Source organism: Pleurodeles waltl, chromosome 6 (assembly GCF_031143425.1).
Source record: "Pleurodeles waltl isolate 20211129_DDA chromosome 6, aPleWal1.hap1.20221129, whole genome shotgun sequence".
Lineage (NCBI taxonomy): Eukaryota > Metazoa > Chordata > Amphibia > Caudata > Salamandridae > Pleurodeles > Pleurodeles waltl.
This window is the reverse complement of record NC_090445.1, coordinates 11,972,236-11,998,733: the sequence shown is the minus strand read 5'-3', so window position 1 is coordinate 11,998,733 and position 26,498 is coordinate 11,972,236. Positions and strand designations below refer to the sequence as shown.

Here is a 26,498-nt window from a genome sequence, read left to right as displayed (position 1 = left end):
GGTTCAGTTCTTGGTCCAAGGTAGCCCACCGTTGGGGGTTCAGAGCAACCCCAAAGTTACCACACCAGCAGCTCAGGGCCGGTCAGGTGCAGAGTTCAAAGTGGTGCCCAAAACGCATAGGCTTCAATGGAGAGAAGGGGGTGCCCCGGTTCCAGTCTGCCAGCAGGTAAGTACCCGCGTCTTCGGAGGGCAGACCAGGGGGGTTTTGTAGGGCACCGGGGGGGACATAAGCCCACACAGAAATTTCACCCTCAGCGGCGCGGGGGCGGCCGGGTGCAGTGTTAGAACAAGCGTCGGGTTCGCAATGGAAGTCAATGAGAGATCAAGGGATCTCTTCAGCGCTGCAGGCAGGCAAGGGGGGGCTTCCTCGGGGAAACCTCCACTTGGGCAAGGGAGAGGGACTCCTGGGGGTCACTTCTGCAGTGAAAGTCCGGTCCTTCCGGTCCTGGGGGCTGCGGGTGCAGGGTCTTTTCCAGGCGTCAGGACTTAGGTTTCAGAGAGTCGCGGTCAGGGGAAGCCTCGGGATTCCCTCTGCAGGCGGCGCTGTGGGGGCTCAGGGGGGACAGGTTTTGGTACTCACAGTCGTAGAGTAGTCCGGGGGCCCTCCCTGAGGTGTTGGTTCTCCACCAGCCGAGTCGAGGTGCAGTGTTGCAAGTCTCACGCTTCTTGCGGGGAGATTGCAGGGGTCTTTAAAGCTGCTCCTTTGGATAAAGTTGCAGTCTTTTTGGAGCAGGTCCGCTGTCCTCGGGAGTTTCTTGTCGTCGTCGAAGCAGGGCAGTCCTCAGAGGATTCAGAGGTCGCTGGTCCCTTTGGAAGGCGTCGCTGGAGCAGAGTTCTTTGGAAGGCAGGAGACAGGCCGGTGAGTTTCTGGAGCCAAGGCAGTTGTTGTCTTCTGGTCTTCCTCTGCAGGGGTTTTCAGCTAGGCAGTCCTTCTTCTTGTAGTTGCAGGAATCTAATTTTCTAGGGTTCAGGGTAGCCCTTAAATACTAAATTTAAGGGCGTGTTTAGGTCTGGGGGGTTAGTAGCCATTGGCTACTAGCCCTGAGGGTGAGTACACCCTCTTTGTGCCTCCTCCCAAGGGGAGGGGGTCACATCCCTAATCCTATTGGGGGAATCCTCCATCTGCAAGATGGAGGATTTCTAAAAGTTAGAGTCACTTCAGCTCAGGACACCTTAGGGGCTGTCCTGACTGGCCAGTGACTCCTCCTTGTTGCTTTCTTTGTTCCCTCCAGCCTTGCCGCCAAAAGTGGGGGCCGTGGCCGGAGGGGGCGGGCAACTCCACTAAGCTGGAGTGCCCTGCTGGGCTGTGACAAAGGGGTGAGCCTTTGAGGCTCACCGCCAGGTGTTACAGCTCCTGCCTGGGGGAGGTGTTAGCATCTCCACCCAGTGCAGGCTTTGTTACTGGCCTCAGAATGACAAAGGCACTCTCCCCATGGGGCCAGCAACATGTCTCTAGTGTGGCAGGCTGCTGGAACTAGTCAGCCTACACAGACAGTCGGTTAAGTTTCAGGGGGCACCTCTAAGGTGCCCTCTGGGGTGTATTTTGCAATAAAATGTACACTGGCATCAGTGTGCATTTATTGTGCTGAGAAGTTTGATACCAAACTTCCCAGTTTTCAGTGTAGCCATTATGGTGCTGTGGAGTTCGTGTTTGACAAACTCCCAGACCATATACTCTTATGGCTACCCTGCACTTACAATGTCTAAGGTTTTGTTTAGACACTGTAGGGGTACCATGCTCATGCACTGGTACCCTCACCTATGGTATAGTGCACCCTGCCTTAGGGCTGTAAGGCCTGCTAGAGGGGTGTCTTACCTATACTGCATAGGCAGTGAGAGGCTGGCATGGCACCCTGAGGGGAGTGCCATGTCGACTTACTCGTTTTGTCCTCACTAGCACACACAAGCTGGCAAGCAGTGTGTCTGTGCTGAGTGAGAGGTCTCCAGGGTGGCATAAGACATGCTGCAGCCCTTAGAGACCTTCCTTGGCATCAGGGCCCTTGGTACTAGAAGTACCAGTTACAAGGGACTTATCTGGATGCCAGGGTCTGCCAATTGTGGATACAAAAGTACAGGTTAGGGAAAGAACACTGGTGCTGGGGCCTGGTTAGCAGGCCTCAGCACACTTTCAATTGTAAACATAGCATCAGCAAAGGCAAAAAGTCAGGGGGCAACCATGCCAAGGAGGCATTTCCTTACACAACCCCCCTCCCCCAAACGAAAGAGGATGAGACTAACCTTTCCCAAGAGAGTCTTCATTTTCTAAGTGGAAGAACCTGGAAAGGCCATCTGCATTGGCATGGGCAGTCCCAGGTCTGTGTTCCACTATAAAGTCCATTCCCTGTAGGGAGATGGACCACCTCAACAGTTTAGGATTTTCACCTTTCATTTGCATCAGCCATTTGAGAGGTCTGTGGTCAGTTTGAACTAGGAAGTGAGTCCCAAAGAGGTATGGTCTCAGCTTCTTCAGGGACCAAACCACAGCAAAGGCCTCCCTCTCAATGGCACTCCAACGCTGCTCCCTGGGGAGTAACCTCCTGCTAATGAAAGCAACAGGCTGGTCAAGGCCATCATCATTTGTTTGGGACAAAACTGCCCCTATCCCATGTTCAGAGGCATCTGTCTGCACAATGAACTGCTTAGAATAATCTGGAGCTTTTAGAACTGGTGCTGAGCACATTGCTTGTTTCAGGGTGTCAAAGGCCTGTTGGCATTCCACAGTCCAGTTCACTTTCTTGGGCATTTTCTTGGAGGTGAGTTCAGTGAGGGCTGTCACAATGGATCCATATCCCTTCACAAACCTCCTGTAATACCCAGTCAAGCCAAGGAATGCCCTGACTTGAGTCTGGGTTTTTGGAGCTACCCAGTCCAGAATAGTCTGGATCTTGGGTTGGAGTGGCTGAACTTGGCCTCCACCTACAAGGTGGCCCAAGTAAACCACAGTTCCCTGCCCTATCTGGCATTTGGATGCCTTGATAGAGAGGCCTGCAGATTGCAGAGCCTTCAAAACCTTCTTCAGGTGGACCAGGTGATCCTGCCAGGTGGAGCTAAAGACAGCAATATCATCAAGATAAGCTGTGCTAAAGGACTCCAAGCCAGCAAGGACTTGATTCACCAACCTTTGGAAGGTGGCCGGGGCATTCTTTAAACCAAAGGGCATAACAGTAAACTGATAATGCCCATCAGGTGTGGAGAATGCTGTTTTCTCTTTTGCTCCAGGTGCCATTTTTATTTGCCAGTACCCTGCTGTCAAGTCAAAGGTACTTAAGAATTTGGCAGCACCTAATTTATCTATGAGCTCATCAGCTCTAGGGATTGGATGAGCATCTGTCTTGGTGACAGAATTGAGCCCTCTGTAGTCCACACAAAACCTCATCTCTTTCTTTCCATCTTTGGTGTGAGGTTTGGGGACTAAGACCACTGGGCTAGCCCAGGGGCTGTCAGAGCGCTCAATTACTCCCAATCCCAGCATCTTGTGGACTTCCACCTTGATGCTTTCCTTAACATGGTCAGACTGTCTAAAGATTTTGTTCTTGACAGGCATGCTGTCTCCTGTGTCCACATCATGGGTACACAGGTGGGTCTGACCAGGGGTTAAGGAGAAGAGTTCAGGAAACTGTTGTAGGACTCTCCTACAATCAGCTTGCTGTTGGCCAGAGAGGGTGTCTGAATAGATCACTCCATCTACTGAGCCATCTTTTGGGTCTGATGATAGAAGATCAGGGAGAGGTTCACTCTCTGCCTCCTGATCCTCATCTGTTACCATCAACAGATTTACATCAGCCCTGTCGTGGAAGAGCTTAAGGCGGTTCACATGGATCACCCTCTTGGGGCTCCTGCTTGTGCCCAGGTCCACCAGGTAGGTGACCTGACTCTTCCTTTCTAGCACTGGGTAAGGGCCACTCCATTTGTCCTGGAGTGCCCTGGGAGCCACAGGCTCCAGAACCCAGACTTTCTGCCCTGGTTGGAATTCAACCAGTGCAGCCTTTTGGTCATACCAAAACTTCTGGAGCTGTTGGCTGGCCTCAAGGTTTTTGGTTGCCTTTTCCATGTACTCTGCCATTCTAGAGCGAAGGCCAAGTACATAGTCCACTATGTCTTGTTTAGGCTCATGAAGAGGTCTCTCCCAGCCTTCTTTAACAAGAGCAAGTGGTCCCCTTACAGGGTGGCCAAACAGAAGTTCAAAGGGTGAGAATCCTACTCCCTTCTGTGGCACCTCTCTGTAAGCAAAAAGCAGACATGGCAAGAGGACATCCCATCTCCTTTTGAGTTTTTCTGGGAGCCCCATGATCATGCCTTTTAATGTCTTGTTGAATCTCTCAACTAAGCCATTAGTTTGTGGATGGTATGGTGTAGTGAATTTGTAAGTCACTCCACACTCATTCCACATGTGTTTTAGGTATGCTGACATGAAGTTTGTACCTCTGTCAGACACCACCTCCTTAGGGAAACCCACTCTGGTAAAGATACCAATGAGGGCCTTGGCTACGGCAGGGGCAGTAGTCGACCTAAGGGGAATAGCTTCAGGATACCTAGTAGCATGATCCACTACTACTAGGATGTACATATTTCCTGAGGCTGTGGGAGGTTCCAGTGGACCAACTATGTCCACACCCACTCTTTCAAAGGGGACCCCCACCACTGGAAGTGGAATGAGGGGGGCCTTTGGGTGCCCACCTGTCTTACCACTGGATTGACAGGTGGGGCAGGAGAGGCAAAACTCCTTAACCTTCTGGGACATATTGGGCCAGTAGAAGTGGTTGACTAACCTCTCCCACGTCTTGGTTTGTCCCAAATGCCCAGCAAGGGGAATATCATGGGCTAAGGTCAGAATAAACTCTCTGAACGACTGAGGCACTACCACTCTCCTAGTGGTACCAGGTTTGGGGTCTCTGGCCTCAGTGTACAGGAGTCCATCTTCCCAATAGACCCTATGTGTTCCATTTTTCTTGCCCTTGGACTCTTCAGCAGCTTGCTGCCTAAGGCCTTCAAGAGAGGGACAGGTTTCTTGTCCCTTACACAGCTCCTCCCTTGAGGGTCCCCCTGGGCCTAAGAGCTCAACCTGATAAGGTTCAAGCTCCAAAGGCTCAGTTCCCTCAGAGGGCAGAACTTCTTCCTGAGAAGAGAGGTTCCCTTTTTCTGACTGTGTTGCAGTTGGTTTCCCAACTGACTTTCCTTTTCTCTTGGTAGGCTGGGCCATTTTTCCAGACTCCAGCTCTACTTTTTCACCCTGTGCCTTGCATTGTGCTCTTGTTTTTACACACACCAGTTCAGGGATACCCAGCATGGCTGCATGGGTTTTTAGTTCTACCTCAGCCCATGCTGAGGACTCCAGGTCATTTCCAAGCAGACAGTCTACTGGGATGTTTGAGGAGACCACCACCTGTTTCAGGCCATTGACCCCTCCCCATTCTAAAGTTACCATTGCCATGGGATGTGCTTTAGTTTGATTGTCAGCATTGGTGACTGTATAAGTTTTTCCAGTCAAGTATTGGCCAGGGGAAACCAGTTTCTCTGTCACCATGGTGACACTGGCACCTGTATCCCTCAGGCCCTCTACACTTGTCCCATTAATAAAGAGCTGCTGCCTGTATTTTTGCATGTTAGGAGGCCAGGCAGCTAGTGTGGCTAAATCCACCCCACCCTCAGAGACTAGAGTAGCTTCAGTGTGGACCCTGATTTGCTCTGGGCACACTGTTGATCCCACTTGGAGACTAGCCATTCCAGTGTTACCTGGATTGGAGTTTGGAGTGGAACTTTTCTTGGGACAGGCCTTGTCTCCAGTTTGGTGTCCAGACTGACTACAGTTTCGACACCAGGCCTTTTTGGGATCAAAGTTTTTACCCTTGTACCCAGGATTGTTTTGTGGAGAGGCTCTGGGCCCACCCTCCTGTGCAGGTTTTTGGGGGCCTGTAGAAGACTCTTTACTATTTTTAGTTTTGGCTGTCTCACCACCTTTCCCCTGGGGAGGTTTTGTGACCCCTTTCTTTTGGTCACCCCCTGTGGAAGTTTTGGACACCCTAGTCTTGACCCAATGGTCCGCCTTCTTTCCCAATTCTTGGGGAGAAATTGGTCCTAGGTCTACCAGATGCTGATGCAGTTTATCATTGAAACAATTACTTAACAGGTGTTCTTTCACAAATACATTGTACAGCCCATCATAATTACTTACACCACTGCCTTGAATCCAACCATCTAGTGTTTTTACTGAGTAGTCTACAAAGTCAACCCAGGTCTGGCTCAAGGTTTTTTGAGCCCCCCTGAATCTAATCCGATACTCCTCAGTGGAGAATCCAAAGCCCTCAATCAGGGTACCCTTCATGAGGTCATAAGATTCTGCATCTTTTCCAGAGAGTGTGAGGAGTCTATCCCTACACTTTCCTGTGAACATTTCCCAAAGGAGAGCACCCCAGTGAGATCTGTTCACTTTTCTGGTTACACAAGCCCTCTCAAAAGCTGTGAACCATTTGGTGATGTCATCACCATCTTCATATTTAGTTACAATCCCTTTGGGGATTTTCAACATGTCAGGAGAATCTCTGACCCTATTTATGTTGCTGCCACCATTGATGGGTCCTAGGCCCATCTCTTGTCTTTCCCTCTCTATGGCTAGGATCTGTCTTTCCAAAGCCAATCTTTTGGCCATCCTGGCTAACTGGATGTCCTCTTCACTGGGGTTATCCTCAGTGATTTCAGAGTTGTTGGTCCCTCCTGTGAGGGAACCAGCATCTCTGACTATTATTTGTGGAGTCAGGGCTTGAGTAGCCCTGCTCTCCCTAAGTAGGACTGGAGGGGGGGAATTTCCCTCCAAGTCACTATCTTCATCCTCTGAGTTGCCACCCTCAGAGGGGTTGGCCTTTTCAAACTCTGCCAAAAGCTCCTGGAGCTGTATTTTGGTAGGTTTGGGGCCCATTGTTATTTTCTTTAGTTTACAGAGTGACCTTAGCTCTCTCATCTGTAGATGGAGGTAAGGTGTGGTGTCGAGTTCCACCACAGTCACATCTGTGCTAGACATTTTGCTTCTAAAAGTTGGAATACTTTTTAAGAATCTACAACTAGTTCTAGGTTCTAATTCAAACTTTTAAAAACTTTTAAACTCTAAAAGAAATGCTAAACAGGATCTAACACAAGGCCCTAGCAGGTCTTTTAAGAATTTAGAAAACTTTTCAAATTGCAAAAATCAATTTCTAATGACAATTTTGGAATTTGTCGTGTGATCAGGTATTGGCTGAGTAGTCCAGCAAATGCAAAGTCTTGTACCCCACCGCTGATCCACCAATGTAGGAAGTTGGCTCTGTATGTGCTATTTCAAAGTAAGGAATAGCATGCACAGAGTCCAAGGGTTCCCCTTAGAGGTAAAATAGTGGTAAAAAGAGATAATACTAATGCTCTATTTTGTGGTAGTGTGGTCGAGCAGTAGGCTTATCCAAGGAGTAGTGTTAAGCATTTGTTGTACATACACATAGACAATAAATGAGGTACACACACTCAGAGACAAATCCAGCCAATAGGTTTTGTTATAGAAAAATATATTTTCTTAGTTTATTTTAAGAACCACAGGTTCCAATTTAACATGTAATATCTAGTTTGAAAGGTATTGCAGGTAAGTACATTAGGAACTTTGAATCATTTCAATTGCATGTATACTTTTCAAGTTATTCACAAATAGCTATTTCAAAAGTGGACACAGTGCAATTTTCACAGTTCCTGGGGGAGGTAAGTATTTGTTAGTTTTACCAGGTAAGTAAGACACTTACAGGGTTCAGTTCTTGGTCCAAGGTAGCCCACTGTTGGGGGTTCAGAGCAACCCCAAAGTTACCACACCAGCAGCTCAGGGCCGGTCAGGTGCAGAGTTCAAAGTGGTGCCCAAAACGCATAGGCTTCAATGGAGAGAAGGGGGTGCCCCGGTTCCAGTCTGCCAGCAGGTAAGTACCCGCGTCTTCGGAGGGCAGACCAGGGGGGTTTTGTAGGGCACCGGGGGGGACAGAAGCCCACACAGAAATTTCACCCTCAGCGGCGCGGGGGCGGCCGGGTGCAGTGTTAGAACAAGCGTCGGGTTCGCAATGGAAGTCAATGAGAGATCAAGGGATCTCTTCAGCGCTGCAGGCAGGCAAGGGGGGGCTTCCTCGGGGAAACCTCCACTTGGGAAAGGGAGAGGGACTCCTGGGGGTCACTTCTGCAGTGAAAGTCCGGTCCTTCCGGTCCTGGGGGCTGCGGGTGCAGGGTCTTTTCCAGGCGTCGGGACTTAGGTTTCAGAGAGTCGCGGTCAGGGGAAGCCTCGGGATTCCCTCTGCAGGCGGCGCTGTGGGGGCTCAGGGGGGACAGGTTTTGGTACTCACAGTCGTAGAGTAGTCCGGGGGTCCTCCCTGAGGTGTTGGTTCTCCACCAGCCGAGTCGGGGTCGCCGGGTGCAGTGTTGCAAGTCTCACGCTTCTTGCGGGGAGATTGCAGGGGTCTTTAAAGCTGCTCCTTTGGATAAAGTTGCAGTCTTTTTGGAGCATGTCCGCTGTCCTCGGGAGTTTCTTGTCGTCGTCGAAGCAGGGCAGTCCTCAGAGGATTCAGAGGTCGCTGGTCCCTTTGGAAGGCGTCGCTGGAGCAGAGTTCTTTGGAAGGCAGGAGACAGGCCGGTGAGTTTCTGGAGCCAAGGCAGTTGTTGTCTTCTGGTCTTCCTCTGCAGGGGTTTTCAGCTAGGCAGTCCTTCTTCTTGTAGTTGCAGGAATCTAATTTTCTAGGGTTCAGGGTAGCCCTTAAATACTAAATTTAAGGGCGTGTTTAGGTCTGGGGGGTTAGTAGCCAATGGCTACTAGCCCTGAGGGTGAGTACACCCTCTTTGTGCCTCCTCCCAAGGGGAGGGGGTCACATCCCTAATCCTATTGGGGGAATCCTCCATCTGCAAGATGGAGGATTTCTAAAAGTTAGAGTCACTTCAGCTCAGGACACCTTAGGGGCTGTCCTGACTGGCCAGTGACTCCTCCTTGTTGCTTTCTTTGTTCCCTCCAGCCTTGCCGCCAAAAGTGGGGGCCGTGGCCGGAGGGGGCGGGCAACTCCACTAAGCTGGAGTGCCCTGCTGGGCTGTGACAAAGGGGTGAGCCTTTGAGGCTCACCGCCAGGTGTTACAGCTCCTGCCTGGGGGAGGTGTTAGCATCTCCACCCAGTGCAGGCTTTGTTACTGGCCTCAGAGTGACAAAGGCACTCTCCCCATGGGGCCAGCAACATGTCTCTAGTTTGGCAGGCTGCTGGAACTAGTCAGCCTACACAGACAGTCGGTTAAGTTTCAGGGGGCACCTCTAAGGTGCCCTCTGGGGTGTATTTTGCAATAAAATGTACACTGGCATCAGTGTGCATTTATTGTGCTGAGAAGTTTGATACCAAACTTCCCAGTTTTCAGTGTAGCCATTATGGTGCTGTGGAGTTCGTGTTTGACAAACTCCCAGACCATATACTCTTATGGCTACCCTGCACTTACAATGTCTAAGGTTTTGTTTAGACACTGTAGGGGTACCATGCTCATGCACTGGTACCCTCACCTATGGTATAGTGCACCCTGCCTTAGGGCTGTAAGGCCTGCTAGAGGGGTGTCTTACCTATACTGCATAGGCAGTGAGAGGCTGGCATGACACCCTGAGGGGAGTGCCATGTCGACTTACTCGTTTTGTCCTCACTAGCACACACAAGCTGGCAAGCAGTGTGTCTGTGCTGAGTGAGAGGTCTCCAGGGTGGCATAAGACATGCTGCAGCCCTTAGAGACCTTCCTTGGCATCAGGGCCCTTGGTACTAGAAGTACCAGTTACAAGGGACTTATCTGGATGCCAGGGTCTGCCAATTGTGGATACAAAAGTACAGGTTAGGGAAAGAACACTGGTGCTGGGGCCTGGTTAGCAGGCCTCAGCACACTTTCAATTGTAAACATAGCATCAGCAAAGGCAAAAAGTCAGGGGGCAACCATGCCAAGGAGGCATTTCCTTACAGTATTCTAATGTTGTGTTACCATAATAAAGCACCTTTTCTTTGTTGTAACGCTGTGTGGTTCCTTTGTGTGTTCTAAGTGTGTGGCTATAGTGGTTTTGCATGTCGCCCAGATAAGTCTTGGCTGCTCACCCATAGCTACCGCTAGAGAGCCTGGCTTCTAGACACTGCCTACACTTCACTAATAGGGGATACCTGGACCTGGTATATGGTGACAACACCATAGGTGGCCACCCCCACCAGGCCAGCTTCCTACACCGAGTATTTAATTATCACGCCAATGAGCTATCGATTTAACCTGATTTCACCCAGACGGTCCGTATGGCCCGCAGGGAGTTTCAACCCGTTCAAAAAGCTCCTCCAGAACACAATCATCCTTTTTATGCTTTTTTTATATCCTGCTAATCTATGTATCACACTTGAGAGGAAACAGGACTTCTTCACTGATGCAAAATCCGCTTTAAAGTTCACCAAGCACAGTGGAACAAGGAAATCCCCATCCGGAGGCTCTCCGCAACACCAGGTGGACACTCCCCTCAGCGACAATGACTAAGCACGAACTTCCTGAGGCGACCCTTCTGAACGCTTTGCAGGCGGACCTCTCTAGATTAGACTGCTGTTCGTCTGGGAGCACCTGCCTTCACTCGGTTTTACATTTGCCCTCCAGTGCCTGTTGTCTGACCCAGAGGAGTGTTCTTCTCAGTAGGCCACCCTGTCAAGACCTATCTGGGTCATAAGCTTAGCCTTCCTCTTGCCCCAGGGAATTTTTGCAAACTGATTTCTGTGTTTTCTGGGGGCCTTTGGGATGGGGTGAGGTCGGGTTACTCAACCTTGTTTTCGGGTTGGAGTGGGAGGTGGGTGGCTTTGGCATGATGTTGGTTGTTATTGCTTCTTGCAATTATTTTTTGTTCCTCACAGATCCCTTGTACTGTTGCCCACATATGACCGCTCCATCATACGTGGTCTCTCACTGCACATCTCAGGATCCTGCCCACACACCCTCTGCATGCCACCATGATCAATCGTGGCTTAAATGACCGCCGGAAAGCACGCCTTGTAATTGCGTATCTCAGCTGACACAATATAGACATGTGCTTTCTCTACTTGACACACTCCCCAGCGCCAGCTATACGTGCGCGGTGAAGCTCATACTTCCCTCTACTCCAATTATCCTGGTGGGGTGGCCATGCTACTGCGCAAAGGCCTACAATGGCAACTAACACGTTCCCTATGTGATGCAGATGGGCGCTATGCCTTGCTCGCCGGCGTGCTTCACAAACACCCTGTAACACTAGCCGCCATCTACGGTCCTAACACAGATGGTCCCGAATTCTTCATTGAGGTGTGGCGACACATATCTAGCCTAGGACCTAGAGCTCTAATATGGGGAGCGACTTCAATGTCACCTTGAACGCCCAGATAGATAGGGCAGGATCCTTTTGCCGCCCCCACCCTGGAGCAGCAATATCCCTAAGCACCATTATTGAAGATCATTATCTACATGATTTGTGTTGACACAGACACCCCACACACAAGGAAGGCACATGCATCACAGTATTTCACAGTGCATGCTCTATGATGGATTATTGGTTATTGTCCCGGGATGCTCTGACTTTGGTAGACCACTTTCCACGTGCACTTTCTGACCACACACCGGTACTCCTCAAACTGTCCATCCCACACTCTGCCTATCGCACCTTCGCCTGGCGGATCCCCACACATGCCCTACGTGACACAGCATTCCGTGAAGCAATCCAAAAAGAAATTACTGAGTACTTTGCTAACAACGAGGGCTCTGTTATCTCTTCATCCACATTATGGGAGGCCTTTAAGGTGGTCATCCTGGGTGCTTGCATTGCCAGGCAGTCTAGGGTTCTGCGATCCATATGTGGTAGATTCGCCCGAATGGAAACTGAGACCCATGACGTCAAGCCACAGTACTTTCTGTCAGGGGACGTGACCCTCTTAGCTAACATTCGTATTAAATTGTCTGAGTTTACCATGGAGGCAGAACAAGAGGTCAGCTCCTGGGTTGCAATGCTCAACCCGTCGCCATGGGGAGGGTGATCGGCCGAGCAGAACCCTTGCTGGGCGACTTAGCAGACTGTGGGTGTCCACATAAGTAGCAGAAGTACTAGACAGCGACTAGTTCCTCCCCTCTGCCCCTGAGGAGATATTGGACACCTCCTTCTTGTACACTGCCCCCAAACACAGCTGGATGATGAGCTGCACTCATCCCTCAAGGATGACCAACTTGTATGGCTCAGTCGAGCGCACAGAGCATTCCTAGACACACCTGTTACTTCTGAAGAGCTCATTCAAGTCATCTTCAGTCTCCCAGGTGATAAGGGACCCGGCCTTGATGGCCCAACAGCTGCCTTTTATAAGGAGTATGCGTCCATATTGGTTCCCCACATGCTGTCAATGTTTGAGGAATCCCTAGACGAGGGGTCTCTCCCTTCCTCTCTTCGTGAGATGGCCATAGTGAGGCTTCCTAATCCACATAAACCCCTTTGTGCTGCAATTCTTATCGCCTATTGTCCTTGATAAATGTGGACACCAAGATATATGCAAAGTTGCTAGCCAACCACCGACTACCCTTTCTCCCAACAATGGTGTAGCCCACCCAGTCTGGGTTTAAACCGGGACGTGCAACATCACACAACCTACGTACTGTTTTTGCAGCTATGCAGCACTTACATCCCCAGGTCCCAGTGGGTGATGCCCTGTTGGATGCCACCAAGGCCTACCACTCCCTTGAGTGGAGCTACCTCTTCACTCTTCTCGCACGCCTGGGCCTCGGACACCGCTATCTTCGGCAAATAAACTCCTCTGCACCTCGCTCACAGCCTGCGTTAGGCTCAACGGAATGATCTCTAAACTCATTTCAATTACCCGGGTCACACGCCAGGGATGTCCTCTATTGCCAATTTTCTTCACATTCGAGATGGAGCCCCTAGCGGCTCACCTAAGACAACATCACCCACACACACACTGCGATTTGGGCTTCAAAATGAGGAAGCTGCTTATTTAGCTTTACGCAGACGATATCACACTTAAGCCTCGCGACAATCTAGCTCCACTCACAAGAAAGATCATTTAGTTTCATGGCTTTTCTGGGGTGCAGATCACTTGGTCGAAATCAGTACTATTTTGTCTCACTGACGGCAAACAACCATTCCCTCTAGATGATTCATATCAGTGGGTCACTGAGCCGATCCTTTTTCTGGGAATATGGCTCGGCCGCCACCCTGGTGAGCTCTGGGTGGCAAAGTATGGCTGCGTTATGTCATGGCTCAAGGACAGGGTTCCCCTCTGGATCCATCTTGGCCATCTATGGCGGGACAGATCGTAATTGCCAAAATGGCCGTCCCACCCAAATTCCTTTATCTCATTGTGCTCCTCCCCCTCACAGCACACTTTCTAAAACGCCTGTACTCCAACTGGGCGTCACTGACATGGGCTGGCAGGCAGCCTCTCATCAAATGGGAAATTCTCATGCTACCACTCTCTGAATGCAGTTTGGCCACGATATGTCGCTCTACGCCATGTGCCCTCAGGGGGCATACTTGCCAATGCCTTTCCAACCACAAGTAGCCATAGAGACCGACTGTGCCGAGCCCTGGCCCCTAGACACGGCCCTCTACATACCCTACAGGCCATCACGGACTGTGATGAATACGATAGACTGCTCCCTCTGGGCATGGGATATCTTGCGCAGACGAGCAGGACTCACCAACATCTAAGCATCATCCATTCAGATTGGCCAGAATGCTCAGGTAACTCCCTTACTTGATTCTAGTGCCAGGGTGAGAGCATATGCGCGAGACTTTAGGACCTTTTTCTGCTCTCTACTGAGGTGGCCAGTGCTTTCCGCTATTTGACACCACAATGACCCCACCACACTAGAGACACTGCGACACCATCAACTGCGGGGGACATGCCCTAAGTTGCACACCACCATCCCTGCCCCTCCCTTAACATTTCAAGTACTGGAACATATACTCATAAATCCCTTGCCTTGCAAGCTTGTGACAAGGCCGTACACCACTTTGGAATCCACAGCATCCTTTGGGACCCCCACAGCCTGCACAGCGTGGGATAGGACGTTGTCCCCACTGTAACTGATGCCCAGTGGCCTTACTGTTACGATCACCTGAAACTACTGTCACCTAATTATAGACCGTGGCTGATACATTTCAAATTCTTACACCGTGTGTACCGCACCCCCCAACAGCTACACCGAATGGGGCTTATAGAGGAGGCCCATTGCTTCCACTGTGGCTCACTGCAGGCCGCCTTCCTACATGTCTTGGGAATGCTCTGGGGTGGCGCGGTTCTGGGAGGGGCTTTTCTCCCATATACACACTGTGGAGCACCCCGCTGGTGGGCCGTCTAGGTTACAGAAAGGATGCTTCTGCCCAGGGCCATTGGCTCACCGCCATGCTTCTCCTGCTAGCTAAGCGTGGGGTTGCCATGCACTGGGGCCGGAGATCACTTCCCACGTTAGATGCCTGGCTACAAGATGTTACATACTGCCAAGCTCAATCGTCCACTTACTGGGAGCACTTGCCGGCGAGCTCCCACCCCAGAGACATCCTCCATGTGTGAGCGAGGCCCTTCATTGTCCTCGGCGGAGGGTTTCAGGTCCCCTGTCCCACTCGTGTCCACTTCAGAGCCTGCGACCTGAGCCTAGTGTACCTGGACGTGATATATGTTTTACTTCCTTTCCATTCAATGTCGCCTTCCTGCATTTTATAGAGGACCCGATCAATACCAGTATGGGTCTGTGCACCATCAATCTTGCAATGCAAGTGGGATGCGTATAATTGTTGACAACAAGTTAAGCACTAATATGCTACCTACCTTCCTCTGTGCCTCCTCTCACCCCCTACCCCAATCTCCCCGGACTGATTCATTTGTTGTATGAAATAAGATACAATTTTCCTGTATTGCACTATGTTTAAACTTAATTTAAAAAAAAAAATGCTAAGGTTTGAATCAAGATGTATGTGTGAAGCATCCATTGGCATCCCACTACTAATGGAAGGTAGGCTTGTAGTATCTTCGCTCTGGACACTTGCACTGTGAGGTGATGCTGTCTGCCAGTGTATGAATCCCTTAAGTTTGAGGTAGCTTTCCTCTTCTGTTTTGGTTTGATTCAGAGTTTTACCTGTTGCTCTTCCAGGCATTTGGACATTTCCCGGGACCAGCTCTCCAGCTACTACAAGTTCAAGTTGAACCGGAAAGTGCTGAGCCTCATTGTCCAAAACCTGAGTTGCCTAACCTCATTGGATATTTCAGGTCACATGATGTTGGAGAATTGCGCCATATCCAAGATGGATGAGGAACTGGGCCGTCCAAGGTAAGAAGAGATCTGAGAAGGAGAGTTATGAAGAACGCAGAGGGATGGCTGGGAGGGAGAGGGAAGAAGGAAAAAAGCAGTCTGACAAAAGAGAGTAATGATGGACCCAGAACATGGCATAGGGATGCCAGTGAGGGGGTGGAGAGAGGTAAGGGAGAGAGTGTAGGACCCAGAAGATCACACAGGAGTGGCTTTGAGGGAGAGGACTAAAGATAAGAAGCGATCTGAAATGCGGAGTAGTGAAGGACGCAGAGCATGGCAGAGGGAAGGGAAAGAGGCAAGCATCGTTCTGAAAGTGAGATTAATGAAGGACCCAGAACTAGCAGATGGGTGGCCGGGTTGAAATAGCACCTCCAGTCTCTAGACACTGAGTTAATCAGTTGTGGAAGATGATATTATTTACAGAGGTGAATGGCCAAGACAATGTATAGAACCTCATGGATTCCCCTTAGGTAGGATATTGTCCACACGCAAGGACCCACATGGCTCTTATCAAAACAACAGGATCAGAAGAAAGTGTTTCCTGGAACATTAAATAGTCACATGGGGAACACCAGCTTTCCAAATTGTGCATCCTAGTAGGAATCAGGGGCACATTGGCAGATATAGTACTAGTCACACTCGAGAGATGTGGTCAGAAATTCTCCACACAAAATAGTGGAAGTAATGCCCAGTTGGCACAGGAACCTGGGGCTGCTAGGGATGCTCTATGGAGGATTTATCAGATCTTAGCATCTGCAGAGAAGCGCAAGAGTGATGACTTAGCAGAGGGCCTGCTTGCTGCAAATGAAGCACAGGATGTCCTAAAAAGAGGGGGTTCTACTGGGAGCAAATCTGTGATTCAGGGGTAAATATGTCATTTTGCGGTGTACGCGTGAAAGCCAAAACTTGTGAGCAGGCACAGGTGAGTCAACAAAGGACACCTCGGTAATGCATGGAAGGATCATCTGGCAGGGTTCATCCAAAGGTCTTCTAACCCCACCACCTACTTGAGATGTGAGAAATGCTGACTGGGACCAGTGTGAGGACTCCCGGCTGAAGTAGTTTTTTTCGGCTCTCATCAGGTCTGTGTTGACACAGTGGCTTGTACTTGCTTTGTATGAAGGCTGGGCACTAGACTCTGCTTCTTCGTTTTAGTAAGTCCCATGACAGTGCAGCAGATTGGGTTAAGCATAGATTCGTCATACAGGGCAAGAGGGATTGTTGACTAAGGTGACAAGTGTAGCAGGAGTGGAGAGACCGAGTTGACCCTTTACCAGGGATGAGAAACATCTGATCAGGTAAGGGTGGGATAGCTAGCCAGGGACGCAACCTGTGGAAAAACACCTGTGCTGAGGAACAACTTAGGCTGAGTTAACACGATCACTACTACTCAGCATCCATTCTCCTAGACAGCCTGTTGTGGTCTCTTTACTTCTAGATCTGACTTTTGATTGAGAAAGATCTCTGCTAATTTCTGATTAGACAGCTACTTGTTATGTGGTGGCACTCTGTGGTGACAGCCTGACCTCTCTTCTCTCCCTTCCACAGCACAGATCCCAGCAAGAGCAGCATCCTGCCGTTCCGGGCCCTTAAGCGCCCGCTTGAGTTCCTGGGCCTTTTTGAAACCTCTCTCTGCCGCCTGACTCATATTCCAGCTTACAAGGTAAATCTTCAAATGTAGCATTTCAATGTACATCCCCATGTAGTGCCCTCGTATGTGTGTACGTGAATTTTAGGCAAGTGAGCTGCCAGAAAAATAAAATAAACCCCTCTTTTACCCCGATCCGGAATGACACTGAGTGAGGCAAATGCGCATGTCACTCGTTTGGTTGCTTCTGCGACAACATCCTGAAATCAATGTGGCCAAACTGAACCTTTTACATCTACATTCTCTCGGAATATACACATCTATCCATCGTCTCTGCCCTTCCTTCCTTCTCAGGCATTTGTCCTTCTCTCATCTATCCATCTCTCCATCAATCCTCACTTCTGTTTATCCATCCTCACTTATCTTCATCCATCCTTACTTTTCTCTTCCACCGATCACCCTTTCTCTTGTTGCATTTCCTCCCTTCCTACAGCTCCAGCATACTTTCGCTCCAGCGTCACCCATCAAAATCAAAGTGAACAAAAACAACATTTTAAAAGTTTTATTCCAGACACATTGCCCAGTGGCACCTACCCACCGCTCAAGCTGCTGAAGTGAGGGGTTCATTCACCCCTGATTGCAGCCATTATCCCTTTTACCAGCCCCGCCCCACTTTGCTGCTAGTGTATGTCTCTCAAGCCCTTCATGGCCTTCACAAAGCTCTCTGCATCTTCTTTGACTAAGATTCAGCAGTTCCCTGTATTGCAGTCCTCTCTCTCATCCATGTCTGATTAGAGAGTAATTCACCTAACCTCAGCATTCCGCACGTCATCACCGCCATCAGGAGATTACACTGTCCCTGCTGAGTCTGACTGTTGGCTGCTCTCCAGATACTAATCTTCCTCCCCACCCCACCCCCACTCTCCTTTTAACACTGTGCCTGTAGTCTATGCATGTAATCTCACGCCTCTAATGTACGCATGTATTCTCACGCCTCTAGTGTACGCATGTAATCTCACGCCTCTAATGAACGCATGTAATCTCACGCCTCTAGTGTACGCATGTAATCTCACGCCTCTAGTGTACGCATGCAATCTCACGCCTCTAATGAACGCATGCAATCTCACGCCTCTAGTGTACGCATGTAATCTCACGCCTCTAGTGTACGCATGTAATCTCACTCCTCTAGTGTACGCATGTAATCTCACGCCTCTAGTGTACGCATGTAATCTCACGCCTCTAGTGTACGCATGTAACCTCACGCCTCTAGTGTATGCATGTCATCTCACGCCTCTAATGAACGCATGTAATCTCACACCTCCAGTGTGCGCATGTAATCTCATGCTTCTAGTGTATGCATGTAACCTCATGCCTCTAGTGTATGCATGTAATCGCTTCTAATGTATGCATGTAATCTCACACCTCTAGTGTATGCATGTAATCTCACGCCTCCAGTGTACGCATGTAATCTCACGCCTCTAGTGTACGCATGTAATCTCACGCCCCTAATGAATGCATGTAATCTCACGCCTCTAGTGTACGCATGTATTCTCACGCATCTAGTGTATGCGTGTAATCTCATGCTTCTAGTGTACGCATGTAATCTCATGCCTCTAGTGTACGCATGTAATCCAGCGCCTCTAGTGTACGCATGTAATCTCATGCTTCTAGTGTACACATGTAATCTTACATCTCTAGTGTACCCATGTAATTTTACACCTTTAGTGTATGCATGTAATCTCATGCATTGAGTGTATGCATGTAATCTCGCACCTGTAGTGTTTACATGCATTCTCATGCATCGAGTGTACGCATGTAATCTCATGCTTCTAGTGTACACATGTAATCTTACACCTCTAGTGTACCCATGTAATTTCACACCTTTAGTGTATGCATGTAATCTCATGCATTGGGTGCATTCATGTAATCTCGCACCGGTAGTGTATACATGTAATCTCATGTCTCTAGTGTATGCATGTAATCTCATGTCTCTAGTGTATGCACGTAATCTCATGTCTCTAGTGTATGCATGTAATCTCATGCCTCTAGTGTATGCATGTAATCTCATGCCTCTAGTTTGTGCATGTAATCTCATGCCTCTAGTTTATGCATGTAATCTCATGCCTCTAGTTTATGCATGTAATCTCACATTTTTAGTGTATGCATGTAATCTCATGCCTCTGATGTATGCATGTACTCTCACATCTCTAGTGTATGCATGTAATCTCATACATTGAGTGTAAACATGTAATCTCATGCTTCTAGTGTACACGTGTAATCTCACATAGTGTACGCATGTCATGTCACACCTGTAGGGTATGCATGTAATCTGATGGCTCTAGTGTACGCATGTAATCTCATGCATCAAATTTACTCATATAATCTCATGCATTGAGTGTATAAATGTAACCTCATGCCTCAATTGTATGCATGTAATCTCATGCCTCTAGTGCATGCAGGCAATGTCTTGCATCAAGGTACACATGCAATCTCCCTCCTCTAGCATATGCATGTAGTCTCATCCATCAGGTGTACACATGTAATCTCATGCATCGAGGGAACACATGTAATTTTATGCATTAAGTGTATGCATGTAATCTCATGCCTTGGCTGTATGCATATAATCTCACACTTCTAGTGTATGCATATAATCTCATACCTCTATCGTATGCATGAAATCTCATGCCTCTAGTGTATGCAGGTAATATCACACCTCTAGTGTATGCACGTAATGTCACATCTTTAGTGTATGCATGTAATCTCATGCCTCTAGTATTTGCATGTAATCTCATGCCTCTAGTGTATGCATGTAATCTCACGCCTTTAGTGTATGCACGTAATGTCACATCTCTAGTGTATGCATGTAATCTCACATCTCTAGTCTATGAATTTAATCTCACATCTCTAGTCTATGAATGTAATCTCACATCTCTAGTGTATGCATGTAATCTCACATCTCTAGTGTACGCATGTAATCTCACATCTTTAGTGTATGCATGTAATCTCATGCCTGTAGTGTATGCATGTAATCTCATGCCTGTAGTGTATGCATGTAATCTCATGCCTGTAGTGTATGCACGTAATCTCACGTCTCTAGTGTATGAATGTAATCTCATGCCTTTAGTGTATGCATGTAATCTCATGCATTCAGTGTACACATCTAATCTCACGCCTCTAATGTATTCATGTAATCTGCTCCTGGACTTGCCTTTATGCCCTGATCTCCTCCACTCAGACTACCTTTTCACAATCATCCCTTCCCTACCCACAGGTGAGTGGGGATAAGGACGAGGAGCAGGTGCTGAATGCCATTGAAGTCTACACAGAGCACCGCCCAGAGATCACCTCCCGTGCCATCAATCTTCTGTTCGACATAGCCAGAATCGAGCGATGCAACCAGCTGCTGCGAGCGCTTCAGGTGAGCAAATGAACTTCACGAAAGGAGATGACATAGCGCACTCACACCAGTGTGGGTGCGCCTAGGGGTTAGCATTTTCCAGAGTCACACTGCACTCTATGTACTCCCACAAACATCTGCGGATACAGCTGCATTCTAGAGGCTTCCTCACACACATACAGGGAGGGTGCTCCAGAATCAGATGTGCTCCAGAGGCCTCCTCACACACATACAGGTAGGGTGCTCCAGAGGCCTCCTCACACACATACAGGTAGGGTGCTCCAGAATCAGATGCACTCCAGAGGCTTCCTCACACACATACAGGAAGGGTGCTCCAGAATCAGCTGCACTCCAGAGGCTTCCTCACACACATACAGGGAGGGTGCTCCAGAATCAGCTGCACTCCAGAGTCTTCCTCACACACATACAGGGAGGGAGCTCCAGAATCAACTGCGCTCCAGAGGCTTCCTCACACACATACAGGGAGGGGGCTCTAGAATCAGCTGCGCTCCAGAGGCTTCCTCACACACATACAGGTAGGTCCTCCAGAATCAGCTGCGCTCCAGAGGCTTCCTCACACACATACAGGGAGGGAGCTCCAGAATCAGCTGCACTCCAGAGTCTTCCTCACACACATACAGGGAGGGAGCTCCAGAATCAACTGCGCTCCAGAGGCTTCCTCACACACATACAGGTAGGGGGCTCTAGAACCAGATGCGCTCCAGAGGCTTCCTCACACACATACAGGGAGGGTGCTCCAGAATCAGCTGCACTCCAGAGTCTTCCTCACACACATACAGGGAGGGTGCTCCAGAATCAGCTCCACTCCAGAGGCTTCCTCACACACATACAGGTAGGGTGCTCCAGAATCAGCTGCACTCCAGAGGCTTCCTCACACATCTACAGGTAGGGTGCTCCAGAATCAGCTGCACTCCAGAGGCTTCCTCACACACACATACAGGTAGGGTGCTCCAGATTCAGCTGCGCTCCAGAGGCCTCCTCACACACATACAGGGAGGGTGCTCCAGAATCAGCTGCGCTCCAGAGGCCTCCTCACACACATACAGGGAGGGTGCTCCAGAATCAGGTGCACTCCAGAGGCCTCCTCACACACACATACAGGGAGGGTGCTCCAGAATCAGATGCGCTCCAGAGGCCTCCTCACACACATACAGGGAGGGTGCTCCAGAATCAGGTGCACTCCAGAGGCCTCCTCACACACATACAGGGAGGGTGCTCCAGAATCAGCTCCACTCCAGAGGCTTCCTCACACACATACAGGTAGGGGGCTCCAGAATCAGCTGCACTCCAGAGGCCTCCTCACACACATACAGGGAGGGTGCTCCAGAATCAGATGCGCTCCAGAGGCCTCCTCACACACATACAGGGAGGGTGCTCCAGAATCAGGTGCACTCCAGAGGCTTCCTCACACAAATACAGGTAGGGTGCTCCAGAATCAGCTGCGCTCCAGAGGCTTAGAATCAGCTGCGCTCCAGAGGCTTCCTCACACACCTACAGGTACGGTCCTCCAGAATCAGCTACACTCTAGAGGCTTCCTCACACACATACAGGGAGGGTGCTCCAGAATCAGATGCACTCCAGAGGCTTCCTCACACACATACAGGGAGGATGCTCCAGAATCAGATGGACTCCAGAGGCTTCCTCACACACATACAGGTAGGGTGCTCCAGAATCAGCTGCACTCCAGAGGCTTCCTCACACACCTACAGGTAGGGTGCTCCAGAATCAGCTCCACTCCAGAGGCTTCCTCACACACCTACAGGTAGGGTGCTCCAGAATTAGCTGCACTCCAGAGGCTTCCTCACACACATACAGGTGGGGGGCTCCAGAATCAGCTGCGCCCCAGAGGCTTCCTCACACACAGGGAGGATGCTCCAGAATCAGATGCACTCCAGAGGCTTCCTCACACACATACAGGTAGTGTGCTCCAGAATCCGCTGCGCTCCAGAGGCTTCCTCACACACATACAGGGAGGGTGCTCCAGAATCAGATGCGCTCCAGAGGCTTCCTCACACACACATACAGGTAGGGTGCTCCAGAATCAGCTGCGCTCCAGAGGCTTCCTCACACATCTACAGGTAGGGTGCTCCAGAATCAGCTGCACTCCAGAGGCCTCCTCACACACATACAGGGAGGGTGCTTCAGAATCAGCCGCACTCCAGAGGCTTCCTCACACACATACAGGGAGGGGGCTCTAGAATCAGCTGCACTCCAGAGTCTTCCTCACACACATACAGGGAGGGTGCTCCAGAATCAGCTGACCTCCAGAGGCTTCCTCACACACATACAGGTAGGGGGCTCCCAAATCAGCTGCGCTCCAGAGGCTTCCTCACACACATACAGGTAGGTCCTCCAGAATCAGCTGCACTCCAGAGGCTTCCTCACACACATACAGGTAGAGGGCATCAGAATCAGCTGCACTTCAGAGGCTTCCTCACACACATACAGGTAGGGGGCTCCAGAATCAGCTGCGCTCCAGAGGCTTCCTCACACACCTACAGGTACGGTCCTCCAGAATCAGCTACACTCCAGAGGCTTCCTCACACACATACAGGGAGGATGCTCCAGAATCAGATGCACTCCAGAGGCTTCCTCACACACATACAGGGAGGATGCTCCAGAATCAGATGGACTCCAGAGGCTTCCTCACACACATACAGGTAGGGTGCTCCAGAATCAGCTGCACTCCAGAGGCTTCCTCACACACCTACAGGTAGGGTGCTCCAGAATCAGCTCCACTCCAGAGGCTTCCTCACACACCTACAGGTAGGGTGCTCCAGAATCAGCTGCACTCCAGAGGCTTCCTCACACACATACAGGTGGGGGGCTCCAGAATCAGCTGCGCCCCAGAGGCTTCCTCACACACATACAGGGAGGATGCTCCAGAATCAGATGCACTCCAGAGGCTTCCTCACACACATACAGGTAGTGTGCTCCAGAATCCGCTGCGCTCCAGAGGCTTCCTCACACACATACAGGGAGGGTGCTCCAGAATCAGATGCGCTCCAGAGGCTTCCTCACACACACACATACAGGTAGGGTGCTCCAGAATCAGCTGCGCTCCAGAGGCTTCCTCACACATCTACAGGTAGGGTGCTCCGGAATCAGCTGCACTCCAGAGGCCTCCTCACACACATACAGGGAGGGTGCTTCAGAATCAGCCGCACTCCAGAGGCTTCCTCACACACATACAGGGAGGGGGCTCTAGAATCAGCTGCACTCCAGAGTCTTCCTCACACACATACAGGGAGGGTTCTCCAGAATCAGCTGACCTCCAGAGGCTTCCTCACACACATACAGGTAGGGGGCTCCCAAATCAGCTGCGCTCCAGAGGCTTCCTCACACACATACAGGTAGGTCCTCCAGAATCAGCTGCACTCCAGAGGCTTCCTCACACACATACAGGTAGAGGGCATCAGAATCAGCTGCACTTCAGAGGCTTCCTCACACACATACAGGTAGGGGGCTCCAGAATCAGATGTGCTCCAGAGGCTTCCTCAAACACATACAGGTAGGGGGCTCCAGAATCAGCTGCGCTCCAGAGGCTTCCTCACACACATACAGGTAGGTCCTCCAGAATCAGCTACACTCCAGAGGCTTCCTCACACACCTACAGGGAGGGTGCTCTAGAATCAGCTGCGCTCCAGAGGCTTCCTCACACACACACACAGGTAGGGGGCTCCCAAATCAGCTGCGCTCCAGAGGCTTCCTCACACACATACAGGTAGGTCCTCCAGAATCAGCTGCACTCCAGAGGCTTCCTCACACACATACAGGTAGAGGGCATCAGAATCAGCTGCACTTCAGAGGCTTCCTCACACACATACAGGTAGGGGGCTCCAGAATCAGCTGCGCTCCAGAGGCTTCCTCACACACATACAGGTAGGGGGCTCCAGAATCAGCTGCACTCCAGAGGCTTCCTCACACACATACAGGTAGAGGGCATCAGAATCAGCTGCACTTCAGAGGCTTCCTCACACACATACAGGTAGGGGGCTCCAGAATCAGCTGTGCTCCAGAGGCTTCCTCAAACACATACAGGTAGGGGGCTCCAGAATCAGCTGCGCTCCAGAGGCTTCCTCACACACATACAGGTAGGTCCTCCAGAATCAGCTACACTCCAGAGGCTTCCTCACACACCTACAGGGAGGGTGCTCTAGAATCAGCTGCGCTCCAGAGGCTTCCTCACACACACACACAGGTAGGGGGCTCCCAAATCAGCTGCGCTCCAGAGGCTTCCTCACACACATACAGGTAGGTCCTCCAGAATCAGCTGCACTCCAGAGGCTTCCTCACACACATACAGGTAGAGGGCATCAGAATCAGCTGCACTTCAGAGGCTTCCTCACACACATACAGGTAGGGGGCTCCAGAATCAGCTGCGCTCCAGAGGCTTCCTCACACACATACAGGTAGGGGGCTCCAGAATCAGCTGCGCTCCAGTGGCTTCCTCACACATATACAGGTAGGTCCTCCAGAATCAGCTACACTCCAGAGGCTTCCTCAAACACCTACAGGGAGGGTGCTCTAGAATCAGCTGCGCTCCAGAGGCTTCCTCACACACATACAGGGAGGGTGCTCCAGAATCAGCTGCACTCCAGAGGCCTCCTCACACACATACAGGGAGGGTGCTTCAGAATCAGATGCGCTCCAGAGGCTTCCTCACACACACACACAGGTAGGGGGCTCCAGAATCAGATACGCTCCAGAGGCTTCCTCACACACATACAGGTAGGTCCTCCAGAATCAGATGCACTCCAGAGGCTTCCTCACACACACACAGGTAGGGAGCTCCAGAATCAGCTGCGCTCCAGAGGCTTCCTCACACACACAGAGAGAGGCTTCCTCACACACACACAGGTAGGGTGCTCCAGAATCAGCTGCACTCCAGAGGCTTCCTCACACACATACAGGGAGGGTGCTCCAGAATCAACTGCACTCCAGAGGCTTCCTCACACACATACAGGTAGGGTCCTCCAGAATCAGCTGCGCTGCAGAGGCTTCCTCACACACATACAGGTAGAGGGCATCAGAATCAGCTGCACTCCAGAGGCTTCCTCACACACATACAGGTAGGGGGCTCCAGAATCAGCTGCGCTCCAGAGGCCTCCTCACACACATACAGGTAGGGGGCTCCAGAATCAGCTGCGCTCCAGAGGCCTCCTCACACACATACAGGTAGGGGCTCCAGAATCAGCTGCACTCCAGAGGCTTCCTCACACACATACAGGTAGGTCCTCCAGAATCAGCTACACTCCAGAGGCTTCCTCACACACATACAGGGAGGGGGCTCTAAAATCAGCTGCACTCCAGAGGCCTCCTCACACACATACAGGGAGGGGGCTCTAGAATCAGCTGCGCTCCGGAGGCTTCCTCACACACATACAGGGAGGGTGCTCCAGAATCAGCTGCGCTCCAGAGGCTTCCTCACACACATACAGGGAGGGTGCTCCAGAATCAGCTGCGCTCCAGAGGCTTCCTCGCACACATACAGGGAGGGGGCTCCAGAATCAGCTGGGCTCCAGAGGCTTCCTCGCACACACACAGGTAGGTCCTCCAGAATCAGCTGCACTCCAGAGGCTTCCTCACACACACACAGGTAGGGGGCTCCAGAATCAGCTGCACTCCAGAGGCTTCCTCACACACATACAGGGACGTGCTCCAGAATCAGCTGCACTCCAGAGGCCTCCTCACACACATACAGGTAGGGGGCTCTAGAATCAGCTGCACTCCAGAGGCTTCTTCAAACACCTACAGGTAGGGGGCTCCAGAATCAGCTGCGCTCCAGAGGCTTCCTCACACACATACAGGTAGGTCCTCCAGAATCAGCTGCGCTCCAGAGGCTTCCTCACACACATACAGGTAGGGGGTTCCAGAATCAGCTGCACTCCAGAGGCTTCCTCACACACATACAGGTAGAGGGCTCCAGAATCAGCTGCGCTCCAGAGGCTTCCTCACACACATACAGGGACTTGCTCCAGAATCAGCTGCACTCCAGAGGCTTCCTCACACACATACAGGGACATGCTCCAGAATCAGCTGCACTCCAGAGGCCTCCTCACACACATACAGGTAAGGGGCTCCAGAATCAGCTGCACTCCAGAGGCTTCCTCACACACATACAGGGACGTGCTCCAGAATCAGCTGCACTCCAGAGGCTTCCTCACACACATACAGGGA

General features: G+C 50.6%; 1 protein-coding gene across 1 annotated transcript in view; it reads left to right on the top strand.

Moving 5' to 3' along the window:
* ZER1 (zyg-11 related cell cycle regulator) overlaps positions 1 to 26,498 on the top strand; it is a 287,758-nt gene that overhangs the window by 88,204 nt on the left and 173,056 nt on the right. Inside the window, exons 5-7 of the mRNA XM_069237017.1 lie at positions 15,154 to 15,330; positions 16,861 to 16,975; positions 20,172 to 20,318. Of these exons, the coding sequence (XP_069093118.1) occupies positions 15,154 to 15,330; positions 16,861 to 16,975; positions 20,172 to 20,318 (439 nt within the window). The remainder of the gene's footprint in view (positions 1 to 15,153; positions 15,331 to 16,860; positions 16,976 to 20,171; positions 20,319 to 26,498) is intronic.